Source organism: Falco biarmicus, chromosome 13, assembly GCF_023638135.1.
Source record: "Falco biarmicus isolate bFalBia1 chromosome 13, bFalBia1.pri, whole genome shotgun sequence".
Taxonomy (NCBI): domain Eukaryota; kingdom Metazoa; phylum Chordata; class Aves; order Falconiformes; family Falconidae; genus Falco; species Falco biarmicus.
In genome coordinates this window covers 26,316,771-26,329,219 of record NC_079300.1, presented here as the reverse complement: position 1 = coordinate 26,329,219, position 12,449 = coordinate 26,316,771, and the positions used below count along the sequence as shown (strand labels likewise).

General features: G+C 44.5%; 3 protein-coding genes across 7 annotated transcripts in view; 1 reads left to right on the top strand and 2 right to left on the bottom strand.

Annotated features, from left to right (window-relative positions):
* The window catches only part of WDR33 (WD repeat domain 33), a 71,339-nt gene extending 64,484 nt beyond the window's left edge, over positions 1–6,855 (bottom strand). For 2 of the 5 annotated variants that reach the window (XM_056358551.1, XM_056358550.1), the window contains exon 1: positions 6,705–6,852. The gene's annotated coding sequence lies outside the window, so the exon portion shown is untranslated. Of the gene's footprint in view, positions 1–6,704 lie in introns of all 5 variants that reach the window. The other 3 variants (XM_056358552.1, XM_056358547.1, XM_056358548.1) reach the window with 3 other exon arrangements.
* LOC130158276 (proline-rich protein 2-like) lies at positions 4,819–8,513 on the top strand. The gene is made up of 4 exons (XM_056358886.1): positions 4,819–4,872; positions 4,963–5,039; positions 6,355–7,486; positions 8,005–8,513. Exons 1-4 carry the CDS (start codon positions 4,819–4,821, stop codon positions 8,011–8,013), a joined length of 1,272 nt encoding a protein of 423 aa, XP_056214861.1. The 3' UTR covers positions 8,014–8,513.
* Positions 8,514–8,647: 134 nt separating this feature from the next.
* POLR2D (RNA polymerase II subunit D) lies at positions 8,648–12,354 on the bottom strand. Its single transcript, XM_056358557.1, has 4 exons — positions 12,201–12,354; positions 10,584–10,764; positions 10,028–10,123; positions 8,648–9,247 (listed from the first exon to the last, which is right to left on the bottom strand). Exons 1-4 carry the CDS (start codon positions 12,271–12,273, stop codon positions 9,169–9,171), a joined length of 429 nt encoding a protein of 142 aa, XP_056214532.1. The 5' UTR covers positions 12,274–12,354; the 3' UTR covers positions 8,648–9,168.
* Positions 12,355–12,449: the final 95 nt, after the last annotated feature.

Below are 12,449 nucleotides of genomic sequence, written 5' to 3'. Positions count from 1 at the left end.
GAAATGCCAAGGGATTTCTTTCGTACTTCTACCACCTCCCTTGAAAGTATCAACAAGCTTTCCTGGCAAAAGCAGCAATTCAGTCAACAGTTTTAGGACAGTATTTTCATCTTGCTGTACAGAAAGCTTGGCAGCTGTGGCTTATTATATTAGTCAAGAGTGTGCAAAAGATATTATTAGAACTAGTTTATTTATTTATTAGGCTTAAATTTGCTGAGGAGACGAAAATATTTGCATCCACCAGTAGAAAAAGATTGCAAAAATGGTTTGATGACTAGCAAGTCTGAATTTAACTCCAAACTCCATAATTTAGGAACAGCACAAATATCACAGAACAAACATACTATATTAATACTTAGTCTGCAGTCCTCCTACTTGCAAATTTGAGCAATCTACAATTTTTATTGATATAATCATAAAATGTCACTAGTCTCTGCTAAGAAGTGTAATTGTTTGCTTACAAACATGCCTTAATAGGAAAGCACTTTCAAAGTTCAGTGGTGATTTTACTGGGGTTGGGGGGAGGAGGACAATGGTAGGAAGCATGGCTGCTCATTGTGATCGCACAATTTAACCGCAGCAATGGCTACTGAACAAACCAGCACTGTGACAAGAGTCTAGAGCATTACTGACATCAAGTTCCATAATGACCTGAACCCAACCTAAAACTGCTGACATCAAAATAAAGCCGTCCTGCCTTGGCCCCAACTATGTGTCCCTATCCTCCATGACCCCTCCTTTAAGCCAGCATGAACATCTGGTGACTACAGCGGCCATTCACCTAAGAAAATGCTCTGTGTTAAGAGATCCATTTTGCTAACATCAGTCAAAACCCAGAGCAGCTTCTCAGCCAACCAACTATGGAGTTTCAGGAATACCTCTACTGACACCGGAGAAAAAACAAATGATCAGAAATAAGCAGGGGAAGCTACCACTCTGGGCTGCAATGCCAGTGTAGATGACTGCAAACATACACCAGACAGGATAGAGCTGCACCATTGCGCAGTCCCCAGGCTTAAGTCAAGCACTTGCATCAGCTGGAGCTGGGGCGCTACTTAAATTCAAAGTGGAGCCCCTGCCAGACTCACAAATTTGCAGATGAATACTCATACACCCATGGTAAAATCCAAATCACTGTGTTGCCTAAACTTCATAATGAACAAGAAAACAACAACAAACCTATAAGATACTACAGACTCCTTGTTACCCAGACTCTAGCCTTCCTTTTTAAAAAAAGGACACCAACATATTCTTTCGTATCTTGCTCCTTTTGGATTTGAGAAAGTTATTTGAAGGAACCCTTGAATGTTTAAACACAAGAAACAGAGTATTTCGACTATCTGTGTGCCCATCTTGAAGTATACAAAACACTGACATACAGAATTGATCAGTGTCAACATAGCTATACTTTTAGTTGCAAAAGTGCTTTTGGCCTGTCCTGCCACACTGTTCAACTCAGGGGGGTACTCTTGGGTAAAGTTACAGGTGACTGACTAAGAGCAATCTAAATTTCAAGCTTCATGACCAACTGCCTTAAATTAAAAGTTAGTACCAAACAGAAATGCTCTTCAACATTTAGGGATGTCTTTCGTAAGAAGCTGATATAACTGCCTATTAGCTCAGAGCAATGCACAGTGCCTCTCCACACATGGTTACAGTCACTCAGTGCAGCATCAGTCAGTGCTATGGTAGAGACATTTCCCATCACCTCCTCTCTGCCTACCACCTCACCAGTTCCAGAACCAGCGTTTCTAAGACACAGGCCAAAACAGAAAACCAAGCCAGACTAAAAACACACACTGTACTTCTGCTCACAGAAAACATCCTCCTGTACAGCGGCCTGCACCATCATATGAACTCTGGTACCAAGAGAAGACAGGCAGCAGAATATTATGATTTTAATTATTTAAAAACCTAAAAATTCTAGTTAACATAAAATTTACAACTCCACTGCTAACATTTTCAAAGTTTCAGAAGTTAATAGGACTTTTTTTAACCAGCACTTTTCATTACACTGAAGACTAATTAAATAACAGCAATGAGCTCATGACAAGCATGCTACTGTTCTTTGTATGCTGTTTTTTTGATGCTAATCAAAATTGACTAATTAAAAGTAAACAGAAAATGAGAAGTGTTCAGATTTAACAGCGTATGGAAAAAAATCCTGTTTAAATGAAAAACTGAAGATCAAATTCTAAGACCTAAAAATTTACCAGGGTTACTTGATGCAGCAAGTGCCCAGAGAAGAAGAGATGTTTTCAATTGTGTCTGAAGAATGTGAGAAATTGCTTATACTTTTTATATCCTACGTACATGTAAGAACACTTCACCGTAATTGTTTGAAAAAACAGAAGGTTTATCAGGGTTAGAGTTGTGGTTTTAACCCCAGCAGGCAACCAACCACCACACAGCCATTCACTCATTCCCACCATGCCCCCAGCGGGATGGGGAAGAGAATCGGGGGGAAAAGGGGGGAAAAACACAATGGTTGAGACAAGAACAATCCAACAATTGAAACAAAATAAAATTTTAATAATAATAATGAAAAGGAGAGGGAAGGGGAGAAGAACAAAATCTAAAGGGAAGGGGAAAAAAAAGAAACAAGTGATGCACAACACAACTGCTCACCACCTGCTGCCTGATGCCCAGCCAGTCCCCATGCAATTGGCAAGCCCTGGCCAACTCCCCCAGTTTACACACCCAACATGACGTTCTATGGTATGGAATATCCTGTGGCTAGTTCGGATCAGCTGTCCTGGCTGTGTCCCCTCCCAGTTTCTTGTGCCCCTCCAGCCTTCTCACTGGTAGGGCCTGAAAAACTGAAAAGTTCTTGACTTCGTATCTGTATTACTTAGCACCAACTAAAAACATCAGTATGTTATCAACATTATTCTTACACCAAATCTGAAACACAGCACTACTCCTGCTACTAAGATGAAAATGAACTCTATTCCAGGTTAGTCAACACCTAAAGTTTAATATTGTAGAACAACGCTTTCTCCCTACAACTGAGAGAAACTGTCATAAAAGCAAGAGCTAGTGAAACAGCTTAGCCTAGAAAAACAACTCCTGCTAAGACTTCAATGCTGCTTACACGGTACAATACATTATTATTAGGCTTGGTACATTTTTCAATCCTTAAAGTATACTTGCATGGATTTTCAGCATTACAGGTTATCCTGTATTATAGAAGTTGGCATTTATTCTTCCTGTTCAACAAGGTATCTTAATTAACAGGGTTTGGGTTGGGTTGTTTGGGTTGTTCTCCTTTAAGTGAAAATCAGGTACATAGCTTCCTAGATAAACTGGGATCTGTTTGTCACAGCCATTCCTGCTACACAGAACCATACTTCTTCCATTTTAAAATTGGGTACAGAGGTAAACCAGGAACAGTATCAGTTAGCTTAGTTTCAAAGACCAAATAGTATGGTCTCTAGTATCCCTCCACATGCAGAGAATGTCTTACAAAACGTAACTGTGATTAAGCAAATAAGAAGGAACTGTACCAAAAAAAATTATAACATCTCAAGTGAAAGTATCAAGTCAGCAGGAGATTTAAACTTGTATATTCTGATGTGTACTGCCGTTTTCATGCTCCTTTCTAGGTTAGTTTTTTGTTTGTGGCTTTTTTTTCCCCTTCTTTAAATCAAGTCCCCTTTAGACAAGAGAAAGAAGCTTGAAATAAAACCTTTTAAAATAAGCAGACAATGAAGGGCTGGAATTCTTAGCCACTTTTCTAATTACAATCTCCACTAAATCACAGGCTTCTACTATGCTCTAACACATTCAGGCCTTACCTTTTCCCACCGTAAACTTTAACCTACATTACCACAAACTGAAGAACAATTTTAACCAGTATTTCACATCACCGTGCATGCACTGTCTTTATACTAAGCACGTTATCAGAAGTAATATTGCACAACAGAAGAGAAACTAGCTTACTGTCTTTCCCGGTAAATACGTACTTCATATCATATTTCAAGTTTCACAACAGAATGATTGGTACACCCAGCTCAAATGTGGAGAGCTGGTTGAACCAGAAATGACATTCTATTAAATGCCAAGTAGTTTTTTTTTTAAATACTAGTGAGCAAGAACAGACTGCTGATAAGTTTAGCACCATTTTAAAAATACAGGATCATGAATGCCCTAAATTAAGTGAAATTATTACTAATAAAATACAAACAACAAAAAACTATTTAGCAATCAAAAACTACTTCTTTGCTCTTGCTTTCAGATTCTCTATGACAAGAGATGAAAACTACAGTTATTTTAAGGTTTTAATCTTTTGAAAGATCTTTACCATATCCTCCCCCCACCATTAAGATCTAACAGTGTTCAGTTTAACTGACACTTACTCATCAATGGCATTTCTTCATGAACTATACCAACCAAACCTGCATATCCGTATTCTCTCTTTGTTTAAAATTTTCAGTAACAAAATGATACAATATCAGCAATGAAATATGTTCAAAAAAGTACAAGGTTTTTTAAAATTCACAAACACTACAGAAACATTTCAGCTTGTTTTTACAACTTCCCTGCACAAATGTATGAGTATTTTTCTAAATTACAACCTAGAGTAACAACCTTGTAATTGGACAAGGCTAAAATTATTTTCATGTCTGGCATTAATGAACCAACTACAGAAACTCCCTAGATATCAACCCTGTAGCTCGCAGACACAAAAGGTGGAGTATTTTGCATGGAACCACCTTGGTAAAAAGTAAACTGTATTCTTTCCATATTCCTACTTAACCAAAAACCTTCTCCACGGTATTTTTTTTTAGGCGAGTCAGAAAACCAAGACATCCGACTATGGCTAGGGATGGGAACAAAACAAAAGATTTCTCATCCTCTCCTCAGATCAAGGCCTCTCTTTTCTGCAGCAAAAGAAAAGATTTCTAGTACGTCTACTGGAATTTCATATCACTATGTTATAACCTCCTCTGCTGCTAACAGGAATACAAAATTGGTGAGAAATTTTCAATTCCAACAGCTTACTGCAACAAGTCTTCAACGGAGGAACACCACTTCAGGTACCAAGGAAAGACTTGAACTGTTTATAGTTATGACCGACATTCAAGTCAAAAGGTTTTAGCAGCTCTAGGAGTAGAGTATTAAATTAAACATAGATTAGTTACCAGCACCCAACACTCTCTGCAGCTCAAAGAGATTTAGGGTTTTTTCCCCATCTTTCAATATTTATTTCTCAAAATTGATGCTCTCAATATAATCTGATAGTTCCATCCACTTCTGAAACCTTCAAATGCAGGAAGGTTGTGTAAAGCTTACCTTCTAAACTGCAGAGCAGTTGGGTAAAGAACTCCAAAACTGCTACAAACAAAGCAATTAAAGGCATGCCAGATTTTTCTAATCATGCTCTGGGTGTTTAAATGAGAAGTCTTTTAACTACATTTTCAGATCTTCCCATTAGAAATACTACAGCACAACTGAACAAGATGATAAGAGCCAGATTTTGAAATATGTCTTATTATATATTCTTATGTTAAAGATAATGGCAGAATGTTGCAGCTAACTGTTGAGAAGTCAATTTAGCTGATAAAGAATTCAGAAGGAGGGTAACTAAGTATTTTGGCACAATATTATGTGCATATTATAAGCTCTTAACAAATATGTACACAGTACTGCTTTTCTTAGAAGATGAATAGTTTGAGCTGGGAAAAGCATAAAAGAATAAACATCTGTTGCAAGGAGACGGATGAGGAACTAATATCCACATAGGAAAACAGTTTCCCAAATACTAATCACAACCTGCACTTAAGGACATAACGAGGTACAAAACTAGTAGAGTACAGAACCACTTACCTATGACGACTTTTGTAAAACAAATGGAAGTGTTCAAATGAGTATCAATATTTCAAAATACTGTATGTGAAACCAAACAGCTATCTATTCATAACAAAGCAGCTAACAGTCTGCATGACAGAAGTAACACCCACCTTCAAGAAGGCAGGAAATTTAAGTTCTCCCCAGCGGAAAAGCAGTGAATTATTTTCCGTATTTAGCAAGTCACCTAGGTTTGCTAACATGTTATACTTGTAGACTGGTTAGTCACAATCAGTGGAATGTGCCACCATCTCGCCATTAAATCCATCTACCCTTTTAGAATAAGGAACTGCCTGCTGCACATGGCTGTATCTACCTGTAAAGATACAGCTTCCCAAGCCGTATCTTCAAGCAGCCACAACCCGATCTCTGTTCAAATTCAAGGCGGAGAGAAGAACAACAATATTTTTAAATTTATTAATATTAAAAAATATTAAAAAGAAGTAGAAAAAATGCAGGATTAAGACACGCGGGCGAAGCCACGACCTGACGCCTCTGCAGCAGACAGCAAAGGGACCACCTGCCTGCTCCCGGCCCCAGCCTTGGCCGCCACCTCAGCCCTCCAGCACACCGCACCCCGCGGGCCCAGCGCCGCGGAGCGCAGCCCCGCTCCCAGCTCGGCCCGCGGCCAGGGCCTGGGCCCCGCGCTCCCGAGGGCGCCCCAGCCCCGGCGGCCCCGCGGCCCCCCACTGCCACAACCGCTCCCCGCCGCTGGCGGCCCCGCCGGGGCTCGGCCTCCTCCGGCCCTGGCCGCGCCACTTCTGGGCCGCGGCCTAAAAATGGCGGAGGCGGCCGCACTTCCCAGGTCGCTCAACCCCGCGCCCGCCCCCGCTCCAGCGCCCAGCCGCACTCACCGTCCGGCCTGTCTCTCGTACCCCGCCTCCGTGCCCTGCCGCCTCGCCACCTGCCTCGTCCCTCCGGGCCCGGAAGCCGCCGCCGCCGCCTCACGAACCCCCACCGCGGCCGGCCGCCATCTTCCTTCCCCCACCAGCGACCGGGCGGCGCAGGCGCCCAACGTCAGCACGCCCGGCGGCGCGAGGGGCACGGCCGTTGGGAGACGGCGGGCAGGGCGCAGGCGCGCGGGACGAGGCGCGCGGGGCAGGGCGCGTGCGGCTTCCGCGGGCCCTTCCGCCGCGCCCCCGCCCGCGCCCGCTCGCCAGCGGCCCGGCAGGCCCCGCCCCTCGCAGGTAGAGGCGCGAAGAGCGGCGCGCACGCGCACGGGCCAGGGTCGCCCGGGCGCTCGGTAGTGCAGGGGCGCGCACCGCCCCCCCCCCCCTCTGCTGCGGGCGAGGGAGGCCGAGAGGCCGCCGGGGCGGGGTACTGCCCCCCTCCGGGGCTGTGCTGCGACGCTGTGGGTGGCCGGGCCCCAGCCGCTCCCGAACGGACAGGCCCCCCCAGCCGGGCAGTGTTACCCCACCCCCCCCCCAGCCGGGCAGCGGTAGCCCCCCAGCCAGCCAGCCTGCCCGCCCGGCACCTCGGACATCGCCCCTTCTGTTTCCCCCTTCCCACCACCTGGCTTCATAACGCAACAGCGAGTCTCAAGGCCCAGCATGAGCTGTGTGATGGTGCGGATCTCCCGAGATCACCCGATCCCTGCCACGCTTCTCCTCGGGAGCATCATGTTAGCTTAACGAAGGTACCAACGCATTGCAATGCCTCCCAGTTGTAACTACCACATCCATTTATCCAGAAACCTAGCTAAAGACGTGCAGAATAGCTTTTTTTTCCCCGCACAAAAATGAGTTATTGAGATACAAGAGCCTATGGGTTTAAAAGATGAAAATGTCTTAACGCTGCTTGAACATTCTACAGTGCGAACCGAGTTACAGCAGGAGCAGCTACTCTAAAACACATCCTGGACCAAAGGGGGCCACTGAGCTTCCTAAAATAAAATATCACCATGCACTTTGCTTTTATATTTGTTCTTTCTGATGCAGTTAAGGTGACTGTGGTTCATTAGAAAGGTACATCTGGTTTATTGGCTTGTAGGAGCTGTAATGCCACTAAAGCACAGAAATAAAATGCTGTGTGAGGTAAAGTGCTTCAGCTGAGGTAGCCCAAGCTGTTGCCATAAACTAGCTTGGCCTTTCATAGCAGCAACGTTAAGTTTCCAGTAAGAGCTGAAATAATACCGTATTTCTCTCCCTTTCACAGTATCAGTGAAACTCGATTTCACACAGCCGGCTTCCTCTTTGTCCCTGCTGTTCCTTCTGGCAAAATCTTCCTTCTTCCAGCTGTGGCGTAAAATTAATGCTTAAGATTTGAGAGGGCTGGCCAGGTGTATCCTAACTAAAAGAACATTCCTTTCAACTAAAGCCTGTGATTGTTGCCAGCTCCCTGCTTCTGAGCTAAGATAATACTGGGTGTGCCACTCATGGGCTCCACCGAGAGCCATCCCTCCATAGCGTCATTTATTGTTTGATTCCTTCTTAGAATTGTGGCACTTCACAAGACACTTAAGGAGTCCATCCTTCCCAGGATGGATACTGGGCTTTGTTAACATCAAAATTATTGGTTTTTCTCGCCTTTTTCTTTTCTGAAACAGTATATAGGTTGGGTGTCTGCGACCACTTGGCAGAGAACAGGGAGTGGAGGGAGATGCTGCCCAAATGTTCTCTCACTATGATCATAGTTAATAACGCCTCTGTCTAACCTGTCCTAAACTGCACTTGTGTTATTACACACTTGGGAGTCCCCAGATCTCCAACACAAGTTAATAATCACAGGATCTGTTTATCAAAAAGGTCCTCATTAATAAAATCATAACATGCACCTAATGTTTATAAAACACAAGGTCTTAATTAGAAACATCTTTTAATTTACACTAAATAATGGAAAATTATTGAAGCTGTAAAAATCCACTGTCCTGATCAAACAGTAAGAAACCCAAACAAATAAACCACCACAGAAGTTGATGCAGCTCATCAGTAAACCTTCTGAGAGTCAAGAACAAGCTTCTCCATCTCTTTTAGAAGTTCACAAAAAAATAGAAGTCACATCTACATTTCTGCTAAAAAAACAGAAACATGTTGAAAATTTCCAAATCGGGGAGAGGGATTTGGAAGAAACAAATAATTGAGCCACTGGCTTTTCCGTTTCTTTAGGTCTCACAACAACAGGCGGGTGTCCTTACCAACATACATGTGGAGCAGAACAAACCAAAAGGACTATGCTGATCTCCACTCTGTGGATGACACAGCACTGGAGTACCCTGTATCCACAGCTCCCCTTACTCAGCCGGGAGCTGGATTGGTCCAGAGGGCTAAGAAACAAAGTTCCCAGGTTTTTCTGTTCAGATAAAGGAGCTGAGGCTTAATCTTAATACTGGAAGCTGCGTTTAGTCTGAATGTCGTCAAGAATCTGCTGTAATTCCTCATCTTCAAACCGGCCCTCCAGACTGCAAGACAAGAACAATGAGGATACATTAAAGGTTTTAGAAATAATCTCCCCGTGAATTCATTTCAGATAGCCACAATTCTCTCCCGTCAGTCTCAACACCATCATCACCCACCTGTACGGTACACCAGGAACCACCTGTAACATTACTGTACAAATACCACTCCAATCCCTATGCAGCGCTTCCTCTGTTAGGGACAGAACTCCATCCTTCCCAGGGCTTTGTGCTGACTAATTCAAAAATGTTTTCTCAAAAAGGCAAGGCAGGTGCAGGTTTAAGCAGACCTCTAAATGAAGTCCATGTAGCCACATGCTCATAAGCCAGTCCAGGCCTGCTATGAAATCTTAGCTCATGAGGAAGAAACTATAATTCAAAAGAATGTTTCGTTCCCTCCTCTATCTTAGGCCATGAGGAAACAAATCAAGATATGAAGAAGTTACTGCTCCCCACCTCCCCGTACATTAGCCACAAAGCAGTTAATAGGAGCACTGTCATTTGCTCCTACAGAAAAAAAAATCCACCAACACCACCAACACAGCTGGGTGGGCTAAGAAATCCAATTCAAGCTGTTTACACTGAGTCCAGTAAAACTTGTCAGAAGTGCATTAGGGACACTTACAAATAGTGCCTCACTGTCAGATCAATGGGTGGGTGAAGAAAGACCAAGACCAGAAGTTTTTCCATCAACAGAGCTGGACTGAAGAGAGGTCATCTACCCCTAACTGGCTTTAAATCACAGGAAAGTATAAAGCAGTCTTTTCACGATACATAAATGCTCACCTAGGAATCAAAGCTTTTGCTTCCTCAGCTGTCTCAGGACACAGGTTGGCCAAACATGCCAATTCAAATTTATGGAGCTTCTTCTGGAGCAGCAAACTGTAAGGAAAGACAATAACTTGGTGAAATTACAAGTAAGACAGGAACATAAAAAGTCATAAACCAAACTGATACATTTTTTCACTCTGCTTTTGGCATTGAAGTAAATGTTTTTTCAGGAGGAAAGACTCATTATATAATTGCTTAGAAAAAAAAAAAAGTTACACCTGTTAACTGCACTTCCCCCGAATTACTCTACAAAGTCTAGAAAATCCTCTCATCTAATGCAGTCAGCTGTCATTTAAATACTGGAAACAAAGCAGTTCAGAAGGCTTGACCTAGAAAAAGTACAACCCTCCATGAAGAATTATGATCAAATTTCTTGCCTCTTCAGAAAGACAAGGTTCAGAATTATAGTACAAATCAGGAAACGCCATTAAACTGTACTTTCATAAAGCAGCATCAATATTATATACCACATTCTCCAGAACAGTCTTATACTCTTAACTTTTCCACTCACCTACGGACACTGGCAATGGTTTCACGGTTTTTGAAGCGGCTGAAGCGCGCCGTGTAGTTCAAGGTTTTCATGAAGACTTCTGAAAGCTCCTGCTCGTCTTCTGCACTCTCATTCTGTTGTTTACGATGCTCAAGAAGCATATGCACTTCTGAATTTAGAAGAGTTTCCGCAGTTTCAAATTCTGCATTTGAAGGAGTGGACACCAGCATAAAAAGAAGGTGAAGCACGGATGAAAAAGTGCACTTGCAGCAGTTGTGTATGTAAATTTGCAGTAAAATTGAACTTTGGGCAATAAGGAAATGAAGAATGTGTTTCACAGCAATTGTGCAAGCCTTGTCACCAACGTCTGGGTGGCATTTCACACTGAAAATGCTGATAAAAATTACACCGCTTCGAGTGACAATCCAACGTGTTTGTATTTTTGACCATGCATTTTCCATTTGCAGCCCTAACCTTCTGATTTGACACATTTTTGCAATATGCTTTCTTCACCCATTTTTGGCAGAACTTAAGTAACACGTGGTTTGTTTTAGAAAAAGATATTTAGAACTGCAATACTCAAAAGATTCAGAAGCGACACCTCTGGTCTTTGGAAGCCTCTGAGTTCTTAGTCAATGTAGGCACTGGTGAATGTTTTTAAAAAGGCTTCATTTACTTGATAAGTTAATTGACCCACTGATATGTTATTATCAGGCAGAAGTTTTAACTAATCCTTAATAGACACAACCACCCCCCATTCTTAGCCAACTTTCTTTGGTTTTCATCATCATGATCACTATATTTATTCCAGTAACAAGAAAGTCTTTTAATATCAGCAGTACAAGCCATTCAAAGCAGCAGGATCAGAGACTGCATCCCTGGATGCCCTTCAGCACTGTTCTGTAACAACAGTCGGACACAGGGCAGTGCCAGAAAGGGACTGGCAACCTTTAATTTGCATGGAGCAAGAAAGTAACTTGGGCTGAAAATGGGTTAGAAAATAGATTTTAGTGTAAAAACATAAAATAAAAATCTTTCAGGACTATGCTTTTGTTCATAACTCAAAAATAGAGCAGAGTGGCCTTTAGGGTTCCTCCCCCTCCCACCCCCCTCTGGAATTTATACTGAGTACTTTTCTGGGAAAAAAATAAAATACACAGACTGTTAGCGTCCCTAGCCACAACTCAGACTTCGGACACTCGGTTTCCTGAAAAAGTAATGGTTATAGCAAAGAACAAGAAATTTTCGCTATAACCTGAAATATAAAAGTATTTCCTTTATTCGCGTACGTAGCGGTCCCCAGAAGTAAGAACGGCCGCATCTTGGCAATCACGGGGTTCCTCAGTAGATGAAAGTGACTTACTGTCCCTGATGTGGAGCACCCGGGGCTCTGTGCCTGGCGGGGCGGCCAGGCCGCGGAGCAGCGCTGCCGTCCGAGGTGCCGGCGGGCGAGCTCACGGCCTCAGGGGCCAGCCCGCCGCCCCACGGGCCTGCCCGCCGCCCCACGGGCCTGCCCGCCGCCAACCGCCGCCCGGCCCGCCGCCTCAGGGGCCAGCCCCCTGCCTCAGGGCCCAGCCCGCCGTCAGCTGCTGCCCGGCCCGGCGCCCCCGGCCCTCTGGCCGCCCCCGCGGCGCGCACCTTTGGGGAAGACGAGCTGCGAGGCGTCCTCCTCCACGTCCGCCGCCCGCGGGTCGCTGCCGCCCGCCGCCATCGCCTGAGCCGGCACCGGAAGCGCGGCACCGCCTCAGCCCCGCCGCCCGCCAGGGGGAGCAGGCGGCGCCGCGGCGGGCCGAGCCTCAGCCACGGCGGGGCGGGGCGGGGCGGGGCGGGAGCGCTGCCGGGGGCGCGGCGGGGCGGCTGCCGTCTGCGCGCGGCCGGCCTTACGGA